The 12086-nt window shown below is 41.5% G+C and overlaps 1 protein-coding gene across 5 annotated transcripts in view; it reads left to right on the top strand.

The window, feature by feature from the left end:
* The window catches only part of MBNL2 (muscleblind like splicing regulator 2), a 154239-nt gene that overhangs the window by 118110 nt on the left and 24043 nt on the right, over positions 1-12086 (top strand). For 2 of the 5 annotated variants that reach the window (XM_045810980.2, XM_087865038.1), the window contains 2 exons: positions 1313-1366; positions 2038-2191. In XM_045810980.2, coding sequence (XP_045666936.1) covers positions 1313-1366; positions 2038-2191 — 208 coding nt within the window. Of the gene's footprint in view, positions 1-1312; positions 1367-2037; positions 2192-10991; positions 11087-12086 lie in introns of all 5 variants that reach the window. The other 3 variants (XM_045810981.2, XM_045810983.2, XM_045810982.2) reach the window with 3 other exon arrangements.

Genomic DNA, 12086 nt, shown 5'->3' with positions numbered 1-12086 from the left:
AAAAGGGGTATTTCATTTTTTATTTGCATTGGAGCTATTCCTTTGATTTTTTTTTTCACAGAATTCCATCATAGAATTTTTCCATCTTTTACAGCAATTATCAAGGAATAGGAAAATTTTTTTTACTGTGGTGAAGATTCAACCAATCTTTGTTATTATTTCAGCTGTTTAAATGAGACTACCTGCCCCGAAGTACGGTTATAAGTTAAAAACATTATTTTACATCTAATATTTCAAGCAGTCCTTTGCTGGGTTTTTTTTTTTTTTTTTTTTTTTTTTTTTTTTAGCTGTTTGCTATTTTTAGCTGTTGTTCTAGCTGAGAGTTCCACTTCTCATTAGCTGGGTTGGTCACTGATTATAACTAAAAGTACACACAGAATTATTAAATATAAATGATTCTGCTAGCTGAGAACACGAAATACCTTTTTCAAGGGTATTTTCTTAGCGTAATCCGGTAAGTTGATTGAGATAAACTGAATTATAATTTCAAATGTAGTGGAACACAGAATGGACGATAAGTTAGTCGGTAGAAACAGTGTAATGGATGGAGAGTGGGAAATTTGAGAAACTTACCCTTCAAATTCAAAACTTGTTAAGTTTGGAACCTGCTCCCGCATTACCAGATTCACGCTAGCAGACTGAAGGGAAGAATTGAGACAATTATCCACATGATTCAGACAAAAATTAAGATCCAAACCCAAACAGTTTTGCCTCAATAATATTGTGTTTGAATATTTTTTTGCCTGAATTTCTTGTCTCAGTTTGCCACTTCATTTTGTTAGGCTAGATCTTCATTAAAAATGACTTTGACAAAAGTTGAAGATAATATCTTTTTTTTTTTTTTTTTGACTCGGATCTTATACTTAGCGCATTGGTTACTTTACATTCGAAAACTAACTTATCAGAAGTTCTTCAGTCCTATGGCCCTTGAAAGTTTTGCATTTTTTTCTGAAGCAATATAAAAAATGCTTATGGTATGTATGCAAGCTGCTGTTTTAATTAACTTTCCTGAATTTCAAACATCTATATTTTACTCTCTTATATGCTTTTAACTAAGGTATAGTAGATGCATTTTTGCTTCGATACTAATTTAAGGTGTAATATTCATTTCTTTAGAGAACATTTTTGTTGTTGTGCATGCCTAGTGTTTTGTACGTTGTATATTGCATTCAGAATATTTTTTTCCTTCTCACCTATCCACAATGCAATGCCGTTCCCATGATGCACCTCTGCTTGCTGTTTACCTGTATGTTAATTCGCTTGAATCCCATTGGCCCACTGCCATCATGTGCTCGCTGCCTGTTATTAAAAGACTCAGTCGACTGCCAAAGCAATGAAGCGACCTCTCGAAGCATCTGTAGACCTGGTACTTTGACCTTTCACCTTTCGCTTTGCATGTAGCTTTTCAGAGAACCATCTGAGATTTGTATTACTTGTAAAATTGGTTGCAAACAATCATTATTAATAATTAATGGCGGAAATTCAATAAGGTGTTTAGTCATCTCATTTTCATACGTAATTTGTGAAATAAATTAATCCTAACAAATTTTAATACCTTTTCCAAAAGAGTGAAGCAAATTTAAATTACTTGCCTCGGAAAATTCTCCTTATAATTCTTATTAACCTTTAAATCCAAGCAATTGCCATTTAGTTAATGAAGAGAATAGGTATTAATAATAACACAAATGCTTCTCCCCCCCCTTAGAATAGTTTAACTCATTTTTAAAAGCTGAAGCCATTTTTTTTCTTTTCTTTTTTCTTTTTTTTTCTTTTCTTTTTGTTTTTTTTGGTGTTGCTTGATAGTTTTTCTTTTCCTTAGTTGAGATGCTACCGTTTTGGGTTACAGAAGTCATGCTTTCGCTCTCAATAACAAATTCTCACTCATTCGACATTGCCGCTGTTTAAATTAAGGTGCATGGCGGAGGCATCTCCTTAGCTGTCATTTTGAAAAAGAATGTTGTAGTTGATGATCTCTGTGGACCCTGGAGGCGTGGTTACTTTGAGTTATACATGTCTTATCCAATTCTTTACTTCTAGGCCTTTCCTCCTGGTGCTCTTCATCCTTTACCAAAGAGACAAGCACTTGAAAAAAGCAACGGTGCCAGCACGGTCTTCAACCCCAGCGTCTTGCACTACCAGCAGGCTCTCAGCAGTGCGCAGCTGCAGCAGCACACGGCGTTTATTCCGACAGGTGCGTGCCCTGACAGTGCCGAGTCCTGTGTCCGTGTGCCCTTCCGGTCATGTGCTTTCTTCTCATTCCTTTCAGCTGTTCGGTGGCATCTAGTTTGCTTGTAAAGGTACAGTCAATGCAGCCTGAGACTCAGCACTGTCCTAGCTACCGAGCTATATTGACTTTGCTTGGAATGATAGCTGAAGGCTGCTAGGATTCTAAAGCCAAATATTTTGTAGTGAAGTGACAGGCTGAACCCATGAGAAGCAGACAAGCAGTGAGGCCTTTCAGTTCCTCGTATTTACACACGCTGTGTAAAATTGTTTACGTCAACGAGACCTTTTATGTGTGACAATTGAAATTTGTCATTAACCCTGAATGACCTAAAAATAGCAATTCCAGTGAATACTAACCTTTTTTTCCTATTTCTATTCAGAGCACTAAAAAAAAAAAAAAGAAAGAAAAAGACAAGGCTATTCAAATTAAAGCAATCCTCTACTCATGTTTTACATTCATCCTCTCTCTCTCGCCATCCTTCTCAACTTCACCAAGTGCACCAATAGCGCTCTTATCCTCAGTTTCTAAGCCAATGCCTGATAACAGTAGCTGCTGAGGTCCATTAACTGTATCTTTCCGCTAAGAAATGAATTCTGTTAATCACAGGATCTCAAGCTTAGAGGATTCTTCGTGATCTCCTCATGCAGGCGATTGTTTTACAGATGACAAAACTGAGGCCCCCTAAATGGGAGGTGACTTCCCAAGGTGGCACAAAGAGCCGGCGCCTAGTGTCCCTGTGACCAGTCCCACGTCCCATGACATGACACCACCCAGCTTCCACACATGGAGTCACAGAATTCTCCCTTAGAGCTTGGCAGACATAAAACCTCAGATAGAAGTGAAGGAACAAAAGCGTAATGCGTGGCAACCCTCCCCCTTTTCTTACCCACCTCCCTGACCACAGACCGACGTACACCATATACAAACACAGAGTCACCTTAAATGGATCGTGGTTTTGACTTTTTGGTCTGCATAGAAGCAGGGATAATAGCCTCAAAGTAAATAAAACCTTCCTAGTATTCAAAAAAAAAAAAAAAGAACCAGAGTGACTTACGCTTTTGTGAGGAGACTGTCCGTTCGTTCTTAGTTCTGAAGTCCAAATTTTCATCCCGTGAGAGTGACTCGAAGGTAAATATAGGCGAACAACAATTTTATCACAAAGACCTTGTTGGTCCTAAGCTACGTGGTTGGACGTTTTGGGTCTATCATCCATCTCTTTAAATCCTGTAGCTGATCAGGAATTAACAATGGGAGGGAGTCGAAGAGGTATTTCTGTGGTTTTCTTTGTACAAAAGCTACACCTTGAAAACAATGATCAACCTGTCAACGATATTTATTATAGTAAGCATGTAAATTAGGTAAGCAAAACGGTTCTTAGTGTTTAGTTTTCATATTTCACTCCTGCTCTTCTCTTAAGTAGACCTGCAGACCTGTAGCGTGAGTCTCTACGTCAGCACTTACGGGGGCTGCCCTCCTGTTCTGTTAGAACCTTAGCTAGTGACATTTCAGAGCAGGTATGTAGCACAGCAGGACTTGTACTTGTAACCCACTGGCTATAACATGGGTGTAAAATAATTTCTAGTAGGTAAACTTACCTCGAGGTCTTAAATGATTTCCTTAAGCATCTGCTTTTATAGACCTCGTCACTAGATATCTTAGGAGAAAAAATTAGGGAGGAATGTACTGAGGGGGTAGAACATAAAAGGGCAAGTCTGTTTCTGGAGACTGGGTAACAATTTCACTACCATTTCCTGGCACTGCCTTTGAAACCTTGGACCTAAGTCGTGTGGAAGTCTGAAGGCCTCTAACTCGTATTTAGGACTTCAGTGCAATAATGACAGCTCTGTTAAATCACTGCAAGAATCCTCATTTTAAAATATTTCACCTGGAAACCATTTAAAGACTTCCAAAGCAAGAATGGATAACATCCCTTATGCAGTGACCCCGGTTATTGTTGATGGAATGATGGGATTGAGGACCGGGAGGCTGTCCTGGCTGCCGTTGTTGTGCACTTCCGCCCCCTGCTGGATTCTTTAAAAACTGTCCCAGTGTGTCGGGCAACCCTCAGTTGTGTGGACTTTCAGAGCCCAAAAGTGGGTCCTGGCCCACTTCATTCTGTGAATTACAAATGTTTCCATCTGTAACATGATATCAATATCCTAGTGAACAGCTATGTGGCTCTCGTGCTCTGCAATAGTATTTCAACTTCTAAGAAGTTTTCACATGTTTTTCTTAAATGATGAAAGAGAAAATAATTCAATCAAAAGCAAGTTAGCGTGATCGTTCCCCCACTTAAATCCCTGACGGAAATCTCTGTTTATTTTGGCTCTAGTTTTTATTTCGGGCTTTCTTTCTCATAAACCACGTTTTCAACTCAATTTTAAAACAGTAATGATAATCATTCTTTGTTAATTACTGTTGTCTTAAATCTCTGCAAATTAAGTGACGATGTTCAAAAATCGTTCTTGTGACTTGGTAGATGGTGGGCCCGTTATTTTTAAAGTGACAGATTTTGATTTTTCTGTAAGTACTTTCTATCAACAATGATCGTATATATGAAACACAGAGCATCTCACGTGTTCCTGGAGGTTAGCCTTTACTGAAAGGCCATTCGGAGTGAAATTCTGGGGTGGTTTTTTTTAAGATCCCTAATTTTTCTTTTTTTTTTTTTTTTCACTGAGGTGTAACCGGCATACCACATGTATTAGTTACAGGCATATGACATAATGGGTCAATATTTGCAGACACGGTGACCTGAGCATCCCAGTCAAGCCACCTGCCATCTGTTCCCCACATGAAGTTTTTGATATCTCACGAAAACTCCCCCATGGACACCATGTGAATTTGGATTTTAGGAATCCTGCCTCCAGGGTGTGGAGCTAGGAATACAAAACATTGTGCAACATATGGGATTCTTCTCCAAAGCCATGCTCATATAATTATCACCTTGGTTGATGTCCTAGCACGTTTGTAGTGCGTGAGACTTTTCCTTTTCTCCTTTTTTGATAGGGATTATTTTAATCTAGGAGTTAATACTTTTTCTTTGCTACGTTAGGCCAGTGGCAGAAACCACACACACTCACAAAAAGAGCAGGGTAATAATTCTCGGCATTTCTCGGACAGGTTTATTGTGTTACCGTAAGTGTTCTCCTAGGCATTGTCTCACTATTCTTCGAGATAGTTCTGCCAGGGGCAGGCATAATTATTTGCATTTTGCAGATGGAAAAACTGAGGCTGCGTGTCTGTGCTGCAGAGTGGAATGTATAATTCGTGGAATTATCCAGAGCATCCTGACTCACAGATTCTAGAGTTGAAATATTTGTGCAACCGCAGCAGAGAACAGATGAGAAGTCTTTGTTGATAGAATTAGTGCCCTAGTGAAATGCTTCAGCTGGTCGGAACAGAAAGACCCACCGAGTCCCTCTCTGATTTATTTCATTATATTGGATGTACAGAATACATAGAACAAGGAAAAGCACTAGTATAAATATTGCCTAATGATTCGAAACCATAAGGTTACATAAGGTCATCTATCACACACCTTGGTGAAAGATTTCGCAGTGCTTAGTGGAAAGTGGACCTGTATAACCACAGCGAAATATATCTGCCTCCCTTAATTCGGCAAACAGTTCTTGAACACAGAGTAAGTTCTGGGCTCCAGATCCAGTAATGAGAAGACAAAGGAGTTCAGAACTGGGGAAAAACCAATACAGTGCCGAGCGTTAAGGGCCCCTTGGAGTGCGAGCAAAGCCACTTGCCAGTGCAGACAGAAGTAGTGTCTGGGCCATCAGCAGGTGCGGTGGGGGTGGGGACAGAGGACACGGAGAAAGAAGCGACTGTCTGAAGGAGAAGACATTAGCTTAGGACTTTGAAAGGAAGATTTTACCAGTAGCGGAACAGCATCCCAGGCAGGGGGAGACAGTCTAGGTTGGGGAGAGCGTAGTTGAGGGATCGCGAGTTGTTCGTTGTAGCCGCAGTGCAAAGTACTTACGGGATAGGAAGAGGGTGCAGAGGCAGAAAAGACGAGGAGCAGAGTCCGGCACTGAGCCAGATGGCCACGCACAGCCAGAGCCAAGCGTCTCCAACGTTCATATCACTTTTAGACCACAGAGAGAGAGAGGCTCATCAAACAAATCTGGTCGAGCGATTCAGCCACGTCCTGAACTGAAGCTCAGGTGACAGGTTTAGTCCCCGCTCAGTGTGGCCGTAGGAGCTGCTGGTGGTGGTTTGCGACCCTGTGACATTCGCAGCCATGACCCAGGAAGGCTCTCCAAGACATCCCCCACCCTCCACCACAGCACTGGAATGAAGAGAAGAGCAGAATTTGTGTAGGGAGGACTTTGAATCCAGCCACGGTTCGCTTCCAAATGAAGTCATTGACAAGTCAATACATTTTAGGAACCAGCTGCTCCCAATACACCCGCTAATGACCGAGAACCCTCATTCATCCGATTGACCACCTACTGCGTGCCCCAGAGACTTAGACAGACACGAATCCCGTCCTCCCAGAGTTGACAGGAGAGGAGGAGAGACGGATGTTCAATAATGCCCATATAAATATATAACTTAAATGCTTTATAAGGCCAATGAGTGAAAAAGGAGAGTTCAGTAAGCTTGAAAATAGTAAACTGATTAAAATGGCGGATGGAGATAAGTAAAAGAACAATCAAACGGTTTTCCAAAGAAGTGATACGCACCTTGAGACCAGGAAGGTGAAAAGAGGGGGCGAAGATTATTCCAGGCAGAGGGGACAGCTCGTGGGAAGCCCAAAATGAGGACAAAAGTGTGACGTGTTCAATTCAAAGAAATGAAAGGCTAATCAGCCTGGGTCATGGTGCTCCCCCCCCCCCCCGCCACCCCCGACAGGGGTATGGAATGAGCAGGGGAGATAGAGAGTGGACCGTAGGGGGCCTTTATGCTAAAGGCAATGAAAAGACAGTGAATCATTTCCAGCAGAGAAGTGAACAGACCTGTATTTAGAAAGGTGAAGAGTGGAGAGGATTAGGCAGGGGACGGAAGGCAAGCAGGAAGACCAGTTAGGATGTCATGACATGGCCCAGCCTAGAGACAATGGCGATCAGGACTGGAGGAGTGGCATAGAGATGTACAGACAGATCAATATAAGATGCACTTTAGAAACAAGACTGCTTCGGCTTGTTGGTGAGCTGGAGCAGGGAATTTCAAGAGGGAAGGTAGATGCATAAATTTGGAAGCCTTGAGCTTATAGATAGTATGTATGTCCGTATGCACGTATGTATTTTTAAAGATTTTCTTTCTTTCTTTCTTTCTTTCTTTCTTTCTTTCTTTCTTTCTTTCTTTCTTTTTCTTTTTCTTTCTTTCTTTCTTTCTTTCTTCCTTCCTTCCTTCCTTCCTTCCTTCCTTCCTTCCTTCCTTCCTTCCTTTCTTTCTTTCTTTCTTTGAGAGAGTGAGAGAGAGCCTGAGGAGGGGGAGAGGAAAATGGAGTGGGAGAGGCAGACTTCCCCACTGAGCAGGGAGCCCTACACGGGGCTCAATCCCAGGACCTCGGGATCATGACCTGAGCCGAAGGCAGACGCTTAACGGACTGAGCCACCCAGGAGCCCTTATAGATAGTGTTTAAATCCTGGATTGAATGATATGCCCAGAAAAATAGTAGATGAAGAGGAACAAGAACTGAGTCCTGAAAACCTCCAGCATATAGAGTGTGTGTGTGTCTATGTGTGTGTGGGGGAGGGGCAGGAGGGGGTATCAGAAAATGCAAGGAAAAAGAGTGGTTTATTACAGAGGGAGTGGCCAAGTGCTGAATGTCACCAAGACTCACAATAGATGAAGATGGAAGAGCTCCTACTAATGGCAGAAATAGGGAGTTCTTGAGGACAGTAGCAGATGGAGTAGAGACCTGACTATGGAAGTCAACTTGGAGAGGATTAAAGAGTAAGTGGGGTCAAGGCAGTGAGAATTTATGAACAGGCAACTGTCTAGAAGTTTGTTTATGAGGATTAGAAAGATAGGGCTGGAGAAAGAGAAGGATTTTCAGGTGTGTGTGTGTGTGTGTGTGTGTGTGTAAAGTCAGATTCATTAGCACGCGTTTGCTGAAGAATCCAGTAATAACCCAGCTAAATAACCTCTGTTCCTGACTGGTTAGCATCAGCCTGACCAAGATGTAGATCAAGCAGAAAGTATCCCTCCGATGTGGACAGTTCAGCAGAGACAACAAAGGTCTACACATCTCAGACTCTTCCCCCGGTATCTCAGAAGGCAGTTCTAAACCCCTAAGTGGGTACACCCATTTGTTAAAGAGACTTTTCATTCATTCATTAAAAACGAATGCTCTGTCACCCCCGTGACACCCCGTCTTCAGATATATAATCCTTGTATTATCTTGATTTTTATTCTAAGGAACTGAACTGGAAGTAGATAATTTGTTTTTTCAGTACTCTACCACATACATTTCTCTTCAGGGTCAGAGTTTTCGGATTCAGGTACATTCATAAGGCCATCCGCAGGGAAGGCAGCTATTTCCCTGGAGGGATTGAAATCTTCCCTCCCGCTCACCCTCTGCCCCCTCCCTCCTCTGGACACCAACCTGAGATTTCCTAGGAGTTTTGCCAAAGAGCTCCCTCAGGGATCACCTAATAGCAGCCGTGACACAGTAGCTAGGCCTGGTCCTAAGTCGGCCCCCATTCGGCACTGTTTTGCCTCTATGCTCTTTGGGCTTTATTGCTAGGCACCGTTCCCTTATCATGATGAATCTTGTAGCAGAAAATAGATCACGTACACATCCAGGTCATTCTGTCATAAGAACGGTCAGTCTTCCTAGGCTGTAGGGCTTCCAGGCAATAATCGAAAATTCACCTGACCTGCCAGCCTTTGATTTGGAGGATACGGAATCTTAGTTACTGTTTTGATTTTCACATTGTTTTTGACACAAAACAAGCAAACAAGCAAACTTGTAAAGCAATAAGGTCAGTGTAATCTAGTGAATACAAAACCCCGACCTAGATTTAGGAATGAAATTCTATTTCTAGCCTTACCCTCGACCCACACTATGCATGACCTTGGAGTAGTTACTATGCCTCAGATTTTTCATCTGTAAAATACCCATTTCCTACCTTGGAGGATTACCTCGATGATGTCTGTAAAATACTTGGAGGTCTTAGAGGAAGGACACTCTCGACATTGTCACATGTCATTCTTAGAAGAATCATGTTGATGGATCCGAGTAAAAAGCGTGAAAAGTATGGAAGGAGTGAGCTTTGAGTAATATTGGCTTCCAACAAGTCAGAGATACTTGTGTCAGTACTAAAAATGTGAATAACTCTAAAAGACTGTGTTAACTAACCCTACTGATTTCTGGTTGTGCTTCAATCTCACTTTGAATGTTAACTCTAAACCGCTAACCTGTTTCTTTCCCTTTATTCACTTTTTCCACCCACCATTGCATGACATGCAGGGTCAGTTTTGTGCATGACACCCGCTACCAGTATTGGTAGGTTTCAACCTTTTTTTATTTGTCTTTTATATTATGTACAGTACCTTCACTTGCTTGAAATTTATTTCAGAGATGGTAGAAATGCTCTAGGAAATGGTAGATCTGAAGGCTTTATTTGGCTTTAGAGTTAATGTATAGGTTTTTAAAATGTACTTGTATTATTTAAGAAAATGATCGTTTTAATGTGACGAGAATAACCACTGTGCTAAAACAACCACTGCAAGACATAAAACCACAAGTACTGCTTTTTAATGATCTGTATTTTGTTTCTCTTTATAGTTTATGTGGTTTAGCGTAAGAGGGAAAAAAAGCTGACTTTATCAGAAAGGCAGGCTAATTCATCAATGTTTTAAAGTTTCATAGCGGTGTGCCTTTATCTCCTCTTTGCTGTGTGTTAGAGTTTATCAGAGTTTCCCAGAAGTATTTATTTTTAAAAATTATAAATGGATGTATTTTGAAAACAAATGTCTGAATTGCCTTGCTGTAGTATCCTTTTTAGTTTTAAGTGTTTATTTATTCGTGGTGATTATTTGACCCTTAGCACTCCCTTAGATGTTATATTTTAATGCTGTATCGTTATCCCTACACACCCAGTGCCTTGGTGCAAAAGTCCGTCTTTAGGACGTATGGATGAGTTCCATTTAGAATAAAGAGAAAGAAACACTGGCCACATTTGCCTGGCTGTTTCGCCATAACTATGTTAGAATTTACAGTAAGGCCACGATTTTTGCTCTACCGTTGATTAACCCAGAATAAACCCCAACCTCCAGCAATTTTGGCTCAAAAATAAAGCACCCCCAGATTGACAAAAATGTTCAATTTAACCACAATTAATTCCAAAGAGTATCCTACCCCAAATTAGGCCTACGTGTTGAGCCTTGGATGTTTCAGAATGACAAAAACGAGTATCACATATTCTTACTTCATTGGATGTCACGGTTTGCATTTTTAGGGGAAACCGTTAGTACCTACAACCACAGGCTCCAAATTGGGAATGATAAATTGTTAGAAGTAAAAATGTTGATAAATACATCAACCAAAGTCATCTGCTTTGGCCTTTCTGGGAATCACTGATTATGTTTTAAAACTTCCTTTAATTGTACTTGTAATAAGCTATTTTCCCTTTTTTATTTCTCTCCCATGCTTCCTTGCTTTGCATTGTGATTGCATGCCATCTGCTGGTTTAACCCATGATGGCTTGCTGCTCTGATATTCACCATGCCAAAATACCACTTCTATTACCATAATGCTACACCCTCCTGTTCATTGCTCCCATGGTTCCCCTCCTGAAAGTACCCATGATGCACAGCGCTACGTCAGCCACTGTCTCTGCAGCAACAACTCCTGCAACAAGTGTCCCCTTCGCAGCAACAGCCACAGCCAATCAGGTTTGCTCCTTTTAAAGCTTTCTTTCACAAATCCCAAACTCTAAATGAGTGCTGATATTTAAAAAAAAAATTCTCAGTGAGAATTTTTTTTTCATGTTTATCCATCAAATTTTATTTTTTTGATTAGTTTATAGCAAAGCATTTACGGACAGGTTGCACTTATTTAGAGTTAACATTTACTGCAAATAATGATGTAGCTACGTTTTGTGTTGCACTGTTTGTTTTCGTACCTAATATTGTGTAATTAACCTGACAGGCTTCAGTTCCTCTTAGCACAGCATCACGTATCCAGTGGTTTGTGAATTGCCACAGAAAAATCGTAAAAGCTCGCCCGTGGGTGCTTGAAAACTGGCTATATTTCGATTCAGTTCATTCAGACCCTATCGCCTCTGTTGGGGAGGAAAAAAAAATCTCCTCTTAGAAAAGTCTCCCCTTTTGCCTTCGTGTCAAATTTGAGGTCTGAATGATGCTTGTCAACATCTCGCCTTGGTCGCTTGTGCTCCCCAAGTCACTGGTTCCCACCTCACAGTTTGTCTGGATACTGGCGTAAGAGCCAAAGCGAACTGAAGAGGGACGCTGGCGCTGAGTTCACAAAGGCTGGATATAACTGAGTAGGGGCGTTTAACTCTGTTGGTTTAATGCATGTGCCAGTACGACCGTGGATGTTCTTTCTCAGTGAGAACCAGTTGGCCATGTCCCACCCTGTAAGCACAGGCTGACTGTACCCCTAACCCCAGCCAACCAGCTCGCAAACTCGTGCTCCCGGCACAGGGGACACGCACGAGGATGGGTGAACGGCAACCCGCAGCCTCGCCTAGAGAACCGTTCTTGCGCATGCCCTCCCTTCACACAAGAGCAATGGTTTTGGCTTTGTTTTTAGCTTAATTTCTTTTAATCGAATGTACTGATAAGAGATAAAAGAGACCTAGGAGTAAGCCAGAGGGAGGGTCCAGGCTAATGGGAGAAATCATGTCAGGGCGTCAATGGCAGATTCCAGACT

This window comes from Ursus americanus, chromosome 10 (genome assembly GCF_024610735.1).
Source record: "Ursus americanus isolate L20-20 chromosome 10, mUrsAme1.1.p, whole genome shotgun sequence".
NCBI classification, from domain to species: Eukaryota; Metazoa; Chordata; class Mammalia; order Carnivora; family Ursidae; genus Ursus; species Ursus americanus.
Note: the sequence above shows the minus strand (reverse complement) of the source record. Positions and strands in the feature narration are given on the sequence as shown.